At 40.5% G+C, this 12,486-nt stretch overlaps 1 protein-coding gene across 11 annotated transcripts in view; it reads left to right on the forward strand.

Moving 5' to 3' along the window:
• The window catches only part of LOC138978299 (tubulin polyglutamylase ttll6-like), a 97,266-nt gene that overhangs the window by 18,484 nt on the left and 66,296 nt on the right, over positions 1-12,486 (forward strand). For all 11 annotated transcript variants that reach the window (XM_070351035.1, XM_070351047.1, XM_070351063.1 and 8 more), the window contains exons 4-5: positions 8,082-8,122; positions 9,396-9,514. In XM_070351035.1, coding sequence (XP_070207136.1) covers positions 8,082-8,122; positions 9,396-9,514 — 160 coding nt within the window. The remainder of the gene's footprint in view (positions 1-8,081; positions 8,123-9,395; positions 9,515-12,486) is intronic.

The raw sequence follows: 12,486 nt of genomic DNA on the forward strand, positions 1-12,486 counted from the left end.
TTCCTTGCGTTTCCGGCCACATTTTCTGGCTAAGAACCAGACCCCTGATCAGGCCTCGCCTCTGGTTCGCGTCAAACCTCTGACTAGCATACTGGCTCCCGGAGATCCGGACGCCCTTAATTGTCCTGTGCGAGCCCTTGACATCTACCTTGCCCGGTCTCAACCGCTTAGATCGAAATCTCAAAATCTCTTATTTATCTCCATTAATACTGTGAGAAATAAGGATATTGCAAAGACGACAATGGCTCGGTGGGTGTCCGCTCTGATAAAACAAGCATATGAGTGGAACCTTGCGGAAAAGGGGGGGGCACTGCCTGCTTTCCCTCTGAACTCTGCTAGAGCTCATGAAACCAGAGCTTGGGCGTCATCTTTGGCCGTCCTACGGTCACGAAAGCTGGACGAGGTTCTACGCACAGCCTACTGGCGTTCTGAGGATGTCTTTTTGAACTTTTACCTCAGAGATGTCTCCGCTGTTCGGCAAGATGGTTCAAGAACGCTTCCTGCCTTGATCGCAGGTGGCCAGTTCATTTCAAGGGTTTGAGGTGAGTTTGGTTTTTCATTCCCACCGCCTTGTTGATGCTATCTGCTCTTTATGTGATTCGGAGTAAGAATATGTAATTTAATCGAAAATTTTTAAGTAAATTTTCATTTCATTAATATACTTACCCGAATCACATAGTGTATACCCTCCCGCCAACCCCGCTTATGATATTTTAGTTTTTCTTTAATGTCGAATGAGTGTACCATGTGGTGCAGCAATGGGAGTGACGTCACATACCCGGCAGGGGAGGTAACTCCCCGGGTATATGGTCGTTGCCATAGCTGTGTTTACCTTTTTTGTGGTTGGGTTGCTTCCCTTTTAAACTTTAAGACGGGTAGCCTTTTCAGACCTTAGCTATTCAGACTGCGTCAATGCTCTTTATGTGATTCGGGTAAGTATATTAATGAAATGAAAATTTACTTAAAAATTTTCGATTTAACCCCCAAGGCTCTTTGTCACAGTGGTAGGTTTTATGGTCAGTTTGGCATTGGCGGCTAGGGTCTTTGTGCTAAAACGGTCTGCGATCTGCAAAGTGAGCTGGCTTATGAACATATTGATGTTATGTCATGAACACTTCATGCTAGTGGCAAAAAAGCATGTAGATGTAACCCTATTAGTGCAGGGTCAGTTTTTTGCTAAGTTTCCTGCAGGCCTATGGGTGCTGAATTAGTCTCCTTAAAAGTTTCAGGAGCTCTGCGACTACTAAGAACTAGAATGTTACAGTTTTGTGTAAGCTGTTCGTTCATATGTTAGAAGGCAAAAACCTGAGGTACAATAATCTATCCATTTGCCCGTAATACATGTATAAAAATACAGCAGTGGGTTTTGTTTGTTTGTTGTTGTTGTTTTGTTTTTGTGTGTGTGTGGTTTTTGTGTGTGTTTTTTTTGGGGGAAAAACCAGTACAGGTCTGTACTGTTGAGGATCATCAGTAATTCCGGAGGTTGCAAGAAGTATATTCCCAGATTTTAGGCTTGGTTTTGGACACCGATGGTGTCTACTTAACAGAATAGAGAGTGTTCAGCTTGGTCGAGCTCAAGACTATAAAGACAGTTGGCTGTGTGACAAAGTTACAAGTACTGTATATCATGTACAGCTCTTTGACAAGACCAGCACTGTGTTTGTATCAAAGACCTATTGGTACTTTACAATGGGGGGTTAGTGTCTGTGGTAGAGACTTCAGGCTCAAAATTAATGGTCTCTCTTGTTGCTAAAAGGTCATGGGGTGACTCCCAATGGATTTTATGGTTTTCAGTACAAGGACAACTGTAGCATAGGCGCATTGCTTTCTCTTTGTTTGTGGGTCATAGTTTAAGTAAATTGTGTGTGTGTGCATGTACATGTGTGTGTGTGCGTGTAATTACAGGTTTGGAAATGTAACTATAGCAGTTATTGTTTAAATATTCAGCTTTTTAGTTTTTAAAGACTTAAAGAGATATATAATTCAGCTGGTTATTATACTTATATAAAAGTGTTCTGAGTTTTAGACTTGATGTTGGTGTGCTATATTGTTTGTGTCTTGAGTGTGCACTATCTTTTTTGTTCAGATAAAACCTAGTGGGCTTAAAAAATAAAAGACCTTCAGACCATGGGGATTTATGGAGTTTTAAAAAGTTTTCAAGTTTTAAAAAGCGTATCTAAAGTGCAACCAGGCATGAACAAGGAAATATAAGCTAAACTGTGACTTTTGGTCAAGTTTTTAAAAAGCACTTACAGCTACAGTGTAACCTAGCTGGCATGAAGAAGGGAATGTGCTGCAGATGAACAACTTGGAAATGTGCTGCAGATAGATTTGTGTACGTATAGCCTGTCCTTAACTGGGCCAAGTCGACTATGCCAAGTATACTTTGCGAAGCTGGCTGCATGAAGCTTTAGCACTAAGTTTTCAGTAAAATTACTTCGTGAAGTCTTCGTGACGTTGATTTCAGGTTTAATTAAGGACGGGCTTTCGCCAATCTTGACACTTAATAGACCTGACCAACTGGCCAGAGTTTCTTTAACCATGGCATTACAAGACTATAAATATCAGAAGCTGCTGCAGGTAAACCTTGAATAACTGTTAGTAACACACACACACATACCACACAACACAAACACACAGGCAAGTTCCCCAAGATACCAGTAGAGGGTCTGCATACTCAGACTCCAGCAGTGAATGAAGATTGGTGAGCAGAGACCTTGGGGCAATCCATCTTTTACGTTAATTAATAATCAATTTTTTTCACCTGCGGGCTACATGTCGTGAAGTGTAGCAAGCGATCAGTAGATGTGTTTATTCAATGATTTGTTAATTTTTTTATTCTAGCTTCGTTATTTGCGGTGTTGCTTTTGCGTTGCACAGCAACACTAGCGCTGTGTGTCTCTGTAATTCTGGTATGTAGTACTGTACAGTTTGCATGCATGCAGAATATTCCTTTCTTTTTTTATGTTTTTGGGGGATGGGGAGGGGGGAGTGTTGGTGAAAGCAAGACCAGTCGGGAACAGTTAAGTAGCAATTAATTACACATGATGCCAGGCATGAACAAGGAAATGACGTATCAAAAAGAAAAAGGTGGCGCTTTATATAATCTAACTTTTTGACTCACATGCGAAGCAAAAGTGAGTATGTACTCACCCGAGTCGTCCGTCCGTCTGTCCGTCCGTCCGTCTGGAAAACTTTAACGTTGGATATTTCTTGGACACTATTAAGTCCATCAACACCTGATGTGGCCTGATGGTGTATGGTTACAAGATCTCAAAAAACATGTGCGGCAACTTGACCTCACTTCAAGTTCAAGGTCACAGGGGCCGTAATTGTTGTCTTAAAAACGACAATTTTTCACATTTTCGCATTTTTTTCTGAAGTTATCGAGAATGGCAACCTTAGCTATGAATGCTATACAGGGCAATGTAAGCCCTATCTTTGGACACCAGTTTGGTTGACCTTGCTTCAAGGTCAAGGTCGCAAGGGTCCTTTAAAGTTGGATTGTATACATATTTTGAAGTGACCTTGACCCTGAACTATGGAAGATAACTGTTTCAAACTTTAAAATTATGTGGGGCACATGTTATGCTTTCATCATGAGACACATTTGGTCACATATGATCAAGGTCAAGGTCACTTTGACCCTTATGAAATGTGACCAAAATAAGGTAGTGAACCACTAAAAGTGACCATATCTCATGGTAGAAAGAGCCAATAAGCACCATTGTACTTCCTATGTCTTGAATTAACAGCTTTGTGTTGCATGACCTTGGATGACCTTGACCTTGGGTCAAGGTCACATGTATTTTGGTAGGAAAAATGTGTAAAGCAGTTCTTAGTGTATGATGTCATTGCTAGGTTTAGTTATTTGACCTTGACCCTGAAGGTCAAGGTCATGTAAAGGTCAAGGTCAAGCATGTGAGTCTTATGGGCTTTGCCCTTCTTGTTTCTTCATGTTGTAATTACAGTGGTGTTCTAAATGACTTAAAGGAATTTTAACTATTCACCATTGATCTTCTTCTTTCTTCTTCTGCGTTTGTGGGCTGAAACTCCCACGTACCCTCGTGTTTTGCACGAGTGGAATTTTACGTGTATGACCGTTTTTACCCCGCCATTTAGGCAGCCATACGCCGCTTTCGGAGGAAGCACGCTGGATATTTTCGTGTTTCTATAACCCACCGAACTCTGACATGGATTACAGGATCTTTTCCGTGCGCACTTGGTCTTGTGCTTGCATGTACACACGAAGGGGGATACGCCACTAGCAGGTCTGCACATAAGTTGACCTGGGAGATCGGAAAAATCTCCACACTTAACCCACCAGGCGGCCGCGGCCGGGATTCGAACCCTCGACCTCCCGATTAAGAGGCCGACCTCTTACCACCACACCACAGCGCCCGTCTACTATTGATCAATTGTGGACTTTTTAAATTGCTCTTTTTGTCATGAGTTAATCTTTTACTGTGACAGTTTGATGCACACACAAAAAAAAAGTACGTACAGTTTGCATGTCTAAAAGCTCAAATAGTATGACGGCTGGTATTTTTTATTGTTTAGGCTGAGAAAATAACTCAGCTATCAAACAAAAGGCATAGCATATACAGTGGTCGCCGCTTAATAAAGCCACTTCTGGACCGACGAAAAATGGCTTTAATAAGCGGCGGATTTATAAACCGGCGGTCCAGGAATACGTCATTTTCGAAAGAAAAAAAAATCTTCTCTTTTGTTTACGTCACTCAGTCACTTTCTTTCGTCATTTACACTTGTTTGAATCTAAACAAAACTTCACGAAGGATGTTGAACTTTTGTTTTAAATAATATATGTACATGTACGTGTACTTTGATCACTTCGGTACATCAATAATTTCACTGTCACCGTCACGAATCATTACTCGGCAGAGAAGAACGATTTTATGAGTGTTTGTTTGTTGGTCGTCTTCCACAAGATAATGTGAGTTTTAGTCACAAACTACGTGATTTCTCTGAGAAAACTGGCTCTAATAAGCGGCGGGTTGGTTTTATTAACCGGCTTTTTCTAATACATAAGATATAGTGATAAATCCGGACCGTCTGAAATCGGCTTTTATAAGCGGCTGGCTCTATTAACCGCGGTTTTATTAAGCGGCGTCCACTGTATTCTCACCGCCTGATTTGTTCAGATGAACTCTGCTGCTCGTAAGGGATATTACTGCTTGAAAAGTTATAGGTTACAGTGTGTGTGTGTGTAATTACTGCTTCAACACTATACATTATGATTATCATGTGGTCAACGTACTGAAGGGAGGTGTTTGGTGTGAAAGGCTGTCAGAGGACCAGGTTGCAGTGTGGCAGGGGAGATCGCAGGTCCTATCAGCTGTCAAGCAAACAATCAGACTATCACAGGCCATTCCTTGGTGCCTGGTAGCGCTGATAATGGCTGCCACTGTCTGATTTATTTCACTGGGTTGCGCTTCATTTGGGCCTGTAGATTTATTGGAATCTGGGACAGCAATAAATCTGGCTCAGTCATAACTCCATCTACCTTGTGGAACTGTACTCACAGAAGATGAATTTGCATAAGCAAAGAGACGAAATATGAACACACCTGTTCTTTCTGATGTTGCACACTAAACATGTACACAGACATGTTACACACACACACACAGGTATAGGAGCCTGGTGTTTCAGCTAGAAGACAACTAAGTCTTAGCCTTCCTTGAATTTATTTTTATTTACTTTTCAGCACAAATATGTTTCTACAATTTCCCATGACATTTGTGAGTGGAGTCTGATGAAATATTGGCTTAATTTTCTTTCTGGGTTACATGCATGAGGTTTGTTGCAAGAGTAGGATGTTAATTACTGAGTCAGATACCATGGTGTATTACCATGCTACTTGCAACAAGACTCTAGAATCACTCACTCACTGTACGACCGACAATGACAGACTGTCAACGCCAGTGTTTGAAGTATGAAAATGTTTGACCTCTTAAGACATGAAATGGTATATATTTCACAGAGCAGGGCTGGTTATTATGACAGTTCCAGTATCTCACAGAGATTAGTGCCAGGACCAAGTAGTTTCTGGTCCAAGTAGCCCCTTGACAGTTGCCAGCTCACAGTTCGATTACAGGTTGGCATTCAAGTTGTGACTGATAGGGTACCGCAGGGCATTACAAGAGCAGGGATACAATAGCCAACTTTCACTCAGGCAAAGGTCTTTAGGGCCAGCACTACTCAGAGAAGGGCATAAACCGTGGGCAGCTCTAAAGATTGCCATTGAACAGAGGGCAGTAATAGCACACAATGTCCTAGCTCTCAGAGACCCCCCCCCCCCCGCGGGTTAGGGGGAAGAATTTACCAGATGCTCCCCAGCATGTCGTAAGAGGCGACTAACGGATTCGGTTTCTCCTTTTACCCTTGTTAAGTGTTTCTTGTATAGAATATAGTCCATTTTTGTAAAGATTTTAGTCAGGCAGTGTGTAAGAAATGTTAAGTCCTTTGTACTGGAAACTTGCATTCTCCCAGTAAGGTCATATATTGTACTACGTTGCAAGCCCCTGGAGCAAATTTTTGATTAGTGCTTTTGTGAACAAGAAACAATTGACAAGTGGCTCTATCCCCCCTTTCCCCGTCGCGATATAGCCTTCATGGTTGAAAACGACGTTAAACACCAAATAAAGAAAGAAAGAAAACTCTCAGAGAAAGTGTTCTTCTAGGTGTTCTAAAGTATTAATTTTATAAGCCAGTGGTTAAAAGTATGCAGGGTCATAAACTATGTTTATTGAATTGACTGTTGAGCATAAACCTTGTTATCCTTGGGGGTTCCTTTTATAGCTCTTACACCTCTTTGACTGGTGTTAAATTAATTAGTACAGGTATAGTCATTGTATACATGTCAGACAAGAAGGAAAATGTATTGTTGCTACACATCACAACCCCTAATTAAGTCTTAAATGACATAGTGAATGTAGTCCCAAACACCGACTGTGTGGAAAGTTGTAAAGTAAAATCACTGGGGGGGAAGGTTCTTTTCGAATTGGCATAGAGGGAATGACATTTTTGCTTCAAATCAGTTATTTACCTTTTACAAAACAGACAATTCTTTCCACAATGAGCTCAGATCTTTCATCATAGGCTGTTTAAAGTTGGTGTTTATTTGGCAGCTTAAAATTAGAATGTTATTGACCCAGGAAAACTCTAAAGCAGATTGTAATTCAATCAAGTTTGCGTTTTAATGAAACAGATCCTGTGATTGGTCAGAATGCCCCAACTCATTAAAAATTACCGGTGACTAATTGTCGATAGCCACTCGCTAAAAAATCCATTAACAACCTGCTGGCGAGGCGCGCATTGATACCGCCTGACTAGTCTCGGTTAGCTTTGAGGGTCATTTTACAAGTGGGAAATATGAAGGCCAACGAAATACCGAGACCATAAGGTATGCGAAGTGATGACGTCGAATACGTGACGTAAGTTGATGCATGAATTCTTCCGGACTACGTCAGTCAATTCCAAAGATCGCTTTTGTGATGAAAGAATTTGTTTTAGAGTTTGGTGTCCAGAAACCCGTCAAAAAAGAAGGGAAAATGTGTGTGAAAGAAAACAAAACAGGAGCAGAGTGATACGATAGGAATCCAGAGACATATTTCTTGGGACTTGACCCTTGCAGGTAGGTGGACTGAAAGTAGTGTGTGAACAGAACAGAACCAATTCTGTCTGTTTACAACCGCATGAAAGCAGGAAAGAGATCGTCGTCAGATTGAATTACAATAACATTAACATGCTTCCATTTGAAACTTCTCGGTCTTCATCATGGATTGACGCCCTCCCAAAGTCTAATTGAAGCCCTCCGTCGCTTCGCTCCGTCGGGCTTCAATTAGCTTTTGTCGGGCGTCAATCCCCGATGAAGACCTCGAAGTTTCAAATGGAAGCATGTTAATGTGTAATTGTGTGGGGGTACGCTTGTTTCGCGAGGGTGGCGAGTTGATCTAATACCTTTACAGGACCATTCATAGGGACTTCCGTAATGCCTTTACATTGTTTTTCATTGATCATTTGCAGAAAAATAAATGGCCTTGATTTGCATTATGTTTCAGATTTTTATACATCTGCCTTACAAACTGCAAATATGATGTTGGTAAGTTAATGCTTCAATTCAGAATTTCACATTCAGCTTTAGAAGCATTCTGGTTTATTTGTGCATTTTAAGCCTTATACTGTCAGTTTATGCAAATATTTTTAGAGGTGTTTAAATTTATTATTTGTTTGTTTAATTTGTTTAAAGGCACAGTAAGCCTCCCGTAAACCATCACAGATACTATCAGGCTTTTACACACAGTACAAACACCCTTTCATTTAAACACTCACCGCTTGAGAACATCCTAGGTGCCCTCCGTAAAGAGCGAGCAATTTTCAAAGAATTTATTTTGCGTGGTTTATCTTACCCCTGAGCCATCGTGAACCTGTGTGATCCAGTTTCCCTTTTTCACAATGCAGTCGTCAGTTTGTAATTTAAAAGCGGCTCGCTGTGAGCTTATCTGCAATAGCACGTTATTATGTACCTCTGACTATGCACGAAACAAACGGCTGTGGTTCACAAGAACTCTAGAAAAAAAGAATTCTTTTATGATTGAAGAATGTTTGTGTAACAAACTGGCAATTTATTATTTAGATTTTAAAAGTTAGGTCTGGCACCAAAACGCACCACGGTCCGATTGTCTGACAGACAATCCGCAAAATTAATTCTTTGAAAATTGCTCGCTCTTTACGTAGGGCACCTAGGATGTTCCCGTTTGGTGAGCGTACAAATGGAAGGGTGTTTGTACTGTGTGTAAAAGCCTGACAGTATCTGTGATGGTTTACGGGAGGCTTACTGTGCCTTTAATAGACGATGTTCGGAAATAAATTTTTCCTGCGGAAAAGAAGAGGGCAAACAAAGCCGGGTGACAAAAACGTGAGCGCCGTGTTGCTACACATCGCGAGCACGTGTAAGACATGCAACTCAATAGTGATTGGCCTATTTTGTCAAGCTGGTTTCTTTGCCCTCTTTTTTTCCGCAGCAAAAGTTATTTCTGGAATTCGTCTTTTTGTCGATCATTCTTTGCTTGTTTCTAGTCAGCTGCAGAGTATTCCAGGCTACTGTGGAGACTCTGTGAGTTGCATCCTTTGGCTGAATTATGTGTCACTTACACAATTATTTCAGCAAAAAGTGTTCCTTTTTTTCTAAAAACTTAATAGTTAATATGTTGAAATGGAAGGTCCGCTTGTAACCAGATGATATCGTAAAAGCCCAAATAGATGTAGGAAGATAAATAATACAAGACGATTTACACATGGAAGCTGGTGCCTTTAAAACGGTGCAGGTTTCACCATGTTGAGGACTCAAGGTACTTGTGATTTGTTTCTCTCAGTCCGACGGACAGCTCGGAGGTTTGGCTTCAAAGAGGTGTCAGATGATGAGGACTGGTCATTATACTGGACAGACTTCTCTGTGGCTCTGGAACGGGTCATGGACATGAAAAAATACCAGGTACTTGTGATAGAGATAATGACTCTTTACTTAAATGTGATATTAATGGAGTGTATGTGTGTGCTCTGCAGTGACTGCTTGTACAGTGGAATCCACTTTGAAGACCGCAAAAACTCTGAGAAAGTCGGGTCTTAGAAAGGAGGGATCTTACAAATTAAAATGCAGACATTATGGAGAAAACCCCTGAAAAGGAAGGTCTTAAAAGTGGGGTAGTCTTAAATTGGGTCTTAAAAGCAGGTTCCACTGCACTGGTTTCCTGAGGTAAACAAACAGTGGTAAAGTGATCAATGTTTGCTTCAAAATTAACTTTGTGCAGTGTTCAGTGTATTTAATGGCATCTACAATATAATTCATGAATATAATGTATTATGTAAAGAATGTATGTTGTCGCTAACTTCCCACAAATTTCACTGAACACGTATATATATGCTCAACTGTTTGCAGTGATCAGTATTAGCGCCACACAGTTGTGGTGTTTTTGTAGAAATTTAAGAATTGGTGCCTAAATTGCAGAACTGATTGCCTTAGAAGTGTCCCTGGTCGTCAAAAATGTAAAGCTAATAGACCGTGGACAAATTTTGTATTTCACCAGCACTTTTTTAAAATCACATATTCAATGCCTTAGATCTATGGGTGGTGATAACAGGGTCGGGTCAATTGCCAATTAATTCCCACAGCTGTTGTTAATAAGGGTGTAGGATAGCAAAAGGGCCACTCTGCAGTACTGCACTTGCTTACTCGTGCACGACTAAGAGGATTATTTCTGAAAATATCCGTGGCCTATTGTGCATGCGCATTCACCTGTTTGTATTTTCTCCTTTGTGTGTTGAGATTTACTTTTACATGTGGGAATAACTTATCTTTTTGTACCAATACTATTTACTCGTTTGTTCATTATTTGCTTTTGTTGTTAGTTTCTTCATAATTTGATTTTAAATTTACGCTACTCTTCTGTTTCCTGTAGGGAAGGAATAAGGTCAGTTTTCATTGTTAAAATTCTGAACACCTTTTTAATTTTTCTTTTCACTGAGCATTTGGTGTTCATCAATTCCTAAATGTATTCCACGGCCTCTTCAGAATAGATAGAGCACTAGAACTCTTTTTGGAAAATATCTAGCATCAATATAACATCTCCCCTCTGCTGTTTTGGTTGTGTTTATTGGTTTTTTTGGTTATTTCTTCAGAATCAGAATCAGCTTGTGATGCTCTCTCTCTCTTTTTGATGATCTTTGTTTTAAAGGTACATATTATAGACTGATTGCCATGGCTTTGGGGAATTTTATATTGTTGTAGACTCATACCAGGAGTGTTAATGTCCAGATTTAAACTCCTATACTGACTGATTCCATTACTCTTCTCTCACTGAACTGAATGAAGTGAGGGACTCAACATGAAATTTTAGGTGACTGCACTGTTCATATTGAAGACCCCCCCCCCCCCCACCCCCACCTCCACCTCCAACACTCACTCATGGAATTCATTGTAGAACTTGAAGGGTAAAACTGGAGTTTTTGATAATTGCAAATCATGGTACCTGCTCGGACCATGTACGTCCTCTCGATAAGGATCACCTACCCACAACCGACCACCCCCCAAAAATCACTGTCAGTTTTGTTTTTAATATAATTCACCTTTCACTAGGTACCACCTGTCTATAATGATTATTTTTTCTGGTGCATAACTAGATCATCGTAATGGACAGGATCAATAGTATATCAGGTCAGTGCCTTTATTGGTTTTGATTAAATCAGCCCTGCAGGCATTGATATCCTTGCCAGATAGCAGCAAGCTTTGAGCCCCTTGGTCAGGACTTATATTACAGACACACAAGATTGCCATTAGTTCATCGATTTATGTATGCTTGAGAAGTTTTACCCTGAGCAAATTCATCATTTGGATTAATGAATGCTGCCAGGAGGAAGTGTAATGTATTGTTACCCAAAGCAGCCCAAGGGTTACGCGTGTTAGTGTGTGTTGAAATGTGTATGTGCATTCTTGAGTGCATGCATGCCTGCGACTGCGTGTGTTTGGGCAAATGTGTGTGTGTGTGTGTGTGTGTTTTGAGATGGAAGATTTTAATTCTTTTAAAAGTGGTAGATTTTCTCAATCAAATTCAATTGCTTTTGTGACAATCCCCTCCAACGAAATTGCCTTAAATTTTTGTGCTTTTCTCGTTTGAAAGGGACATGGCATTGCTGGATTTACTGACATTAGACCATTATAATTATTTGGAGGTTTGTGGTCAATTAACATTGGAATAGCCATGTAGCACTAGCAGGCAGTTGTCCTTTCATGAGTTAAAAACCATGCTTTCCAGTGACAGTTGTCGTTACATAAATAAATGTACACCAGATACACAATAGGTTGTCAAATAAGTAAAGAAGAAACACAAAAATATACCAGGGCTGCTCAGTGAACAAGGGTTAATCCAAATTCTATATCGGACCTCTCTTCACATTCGGCACGTGCGCACTAAATAGTGACATCACTGGCATGAAAGCTGCCAATACTTTGATAGAGAATTTTGCTTACTTTTGATGTGTACATTTTAAGGAGAGAAGTTATATATCAGTAAACATGCGTGGCATCAGGGCAATATTAATGTAACAGTGCTCAACTCGTAAAAAAATCAAAAGTTTCTGTTAAGACATAAACGAGGTACTAAATCTTAAATGCCATTTGTTGTCTATTATAAGGCAGTCTGTGACATTTTTTTCTGTTATGATTTTGTTGTTACATGTATAGCTTTCATTATTAAATTGAGTAGATGTAGCTGAACGGTTGGGAGATGGGAGGGTTTGCATGCTTTTTGACTCACATGCGAAGCAAAAGTGAGTCTATGTACTCACCCGAGTCGTCCGGCCGGCCGGCCGGCCGGCCGGCCGGCCGGCCGGAAAACTTTAACGTTGGATATTTCTTGGACACTATTCAGTCTATCAGTACCAAATTTGGCAAGATGGTGTATGATGACA

Source organism: Littorina saxatilis, linkage group LG1 (assembly GCF_037325665.1).
Source record: "Littorina saxatilis isolate snail1 linkage group LG1, US_GU_Lsax_2.0, whole genome shotgun sequence".
NCBI classification, from domain to species: Eukaryota; Metazoa; Mollusca; class Gastropoda; order Littorinimorpha; family Littorinidae; genus Littorina; species Littorina saxatilis.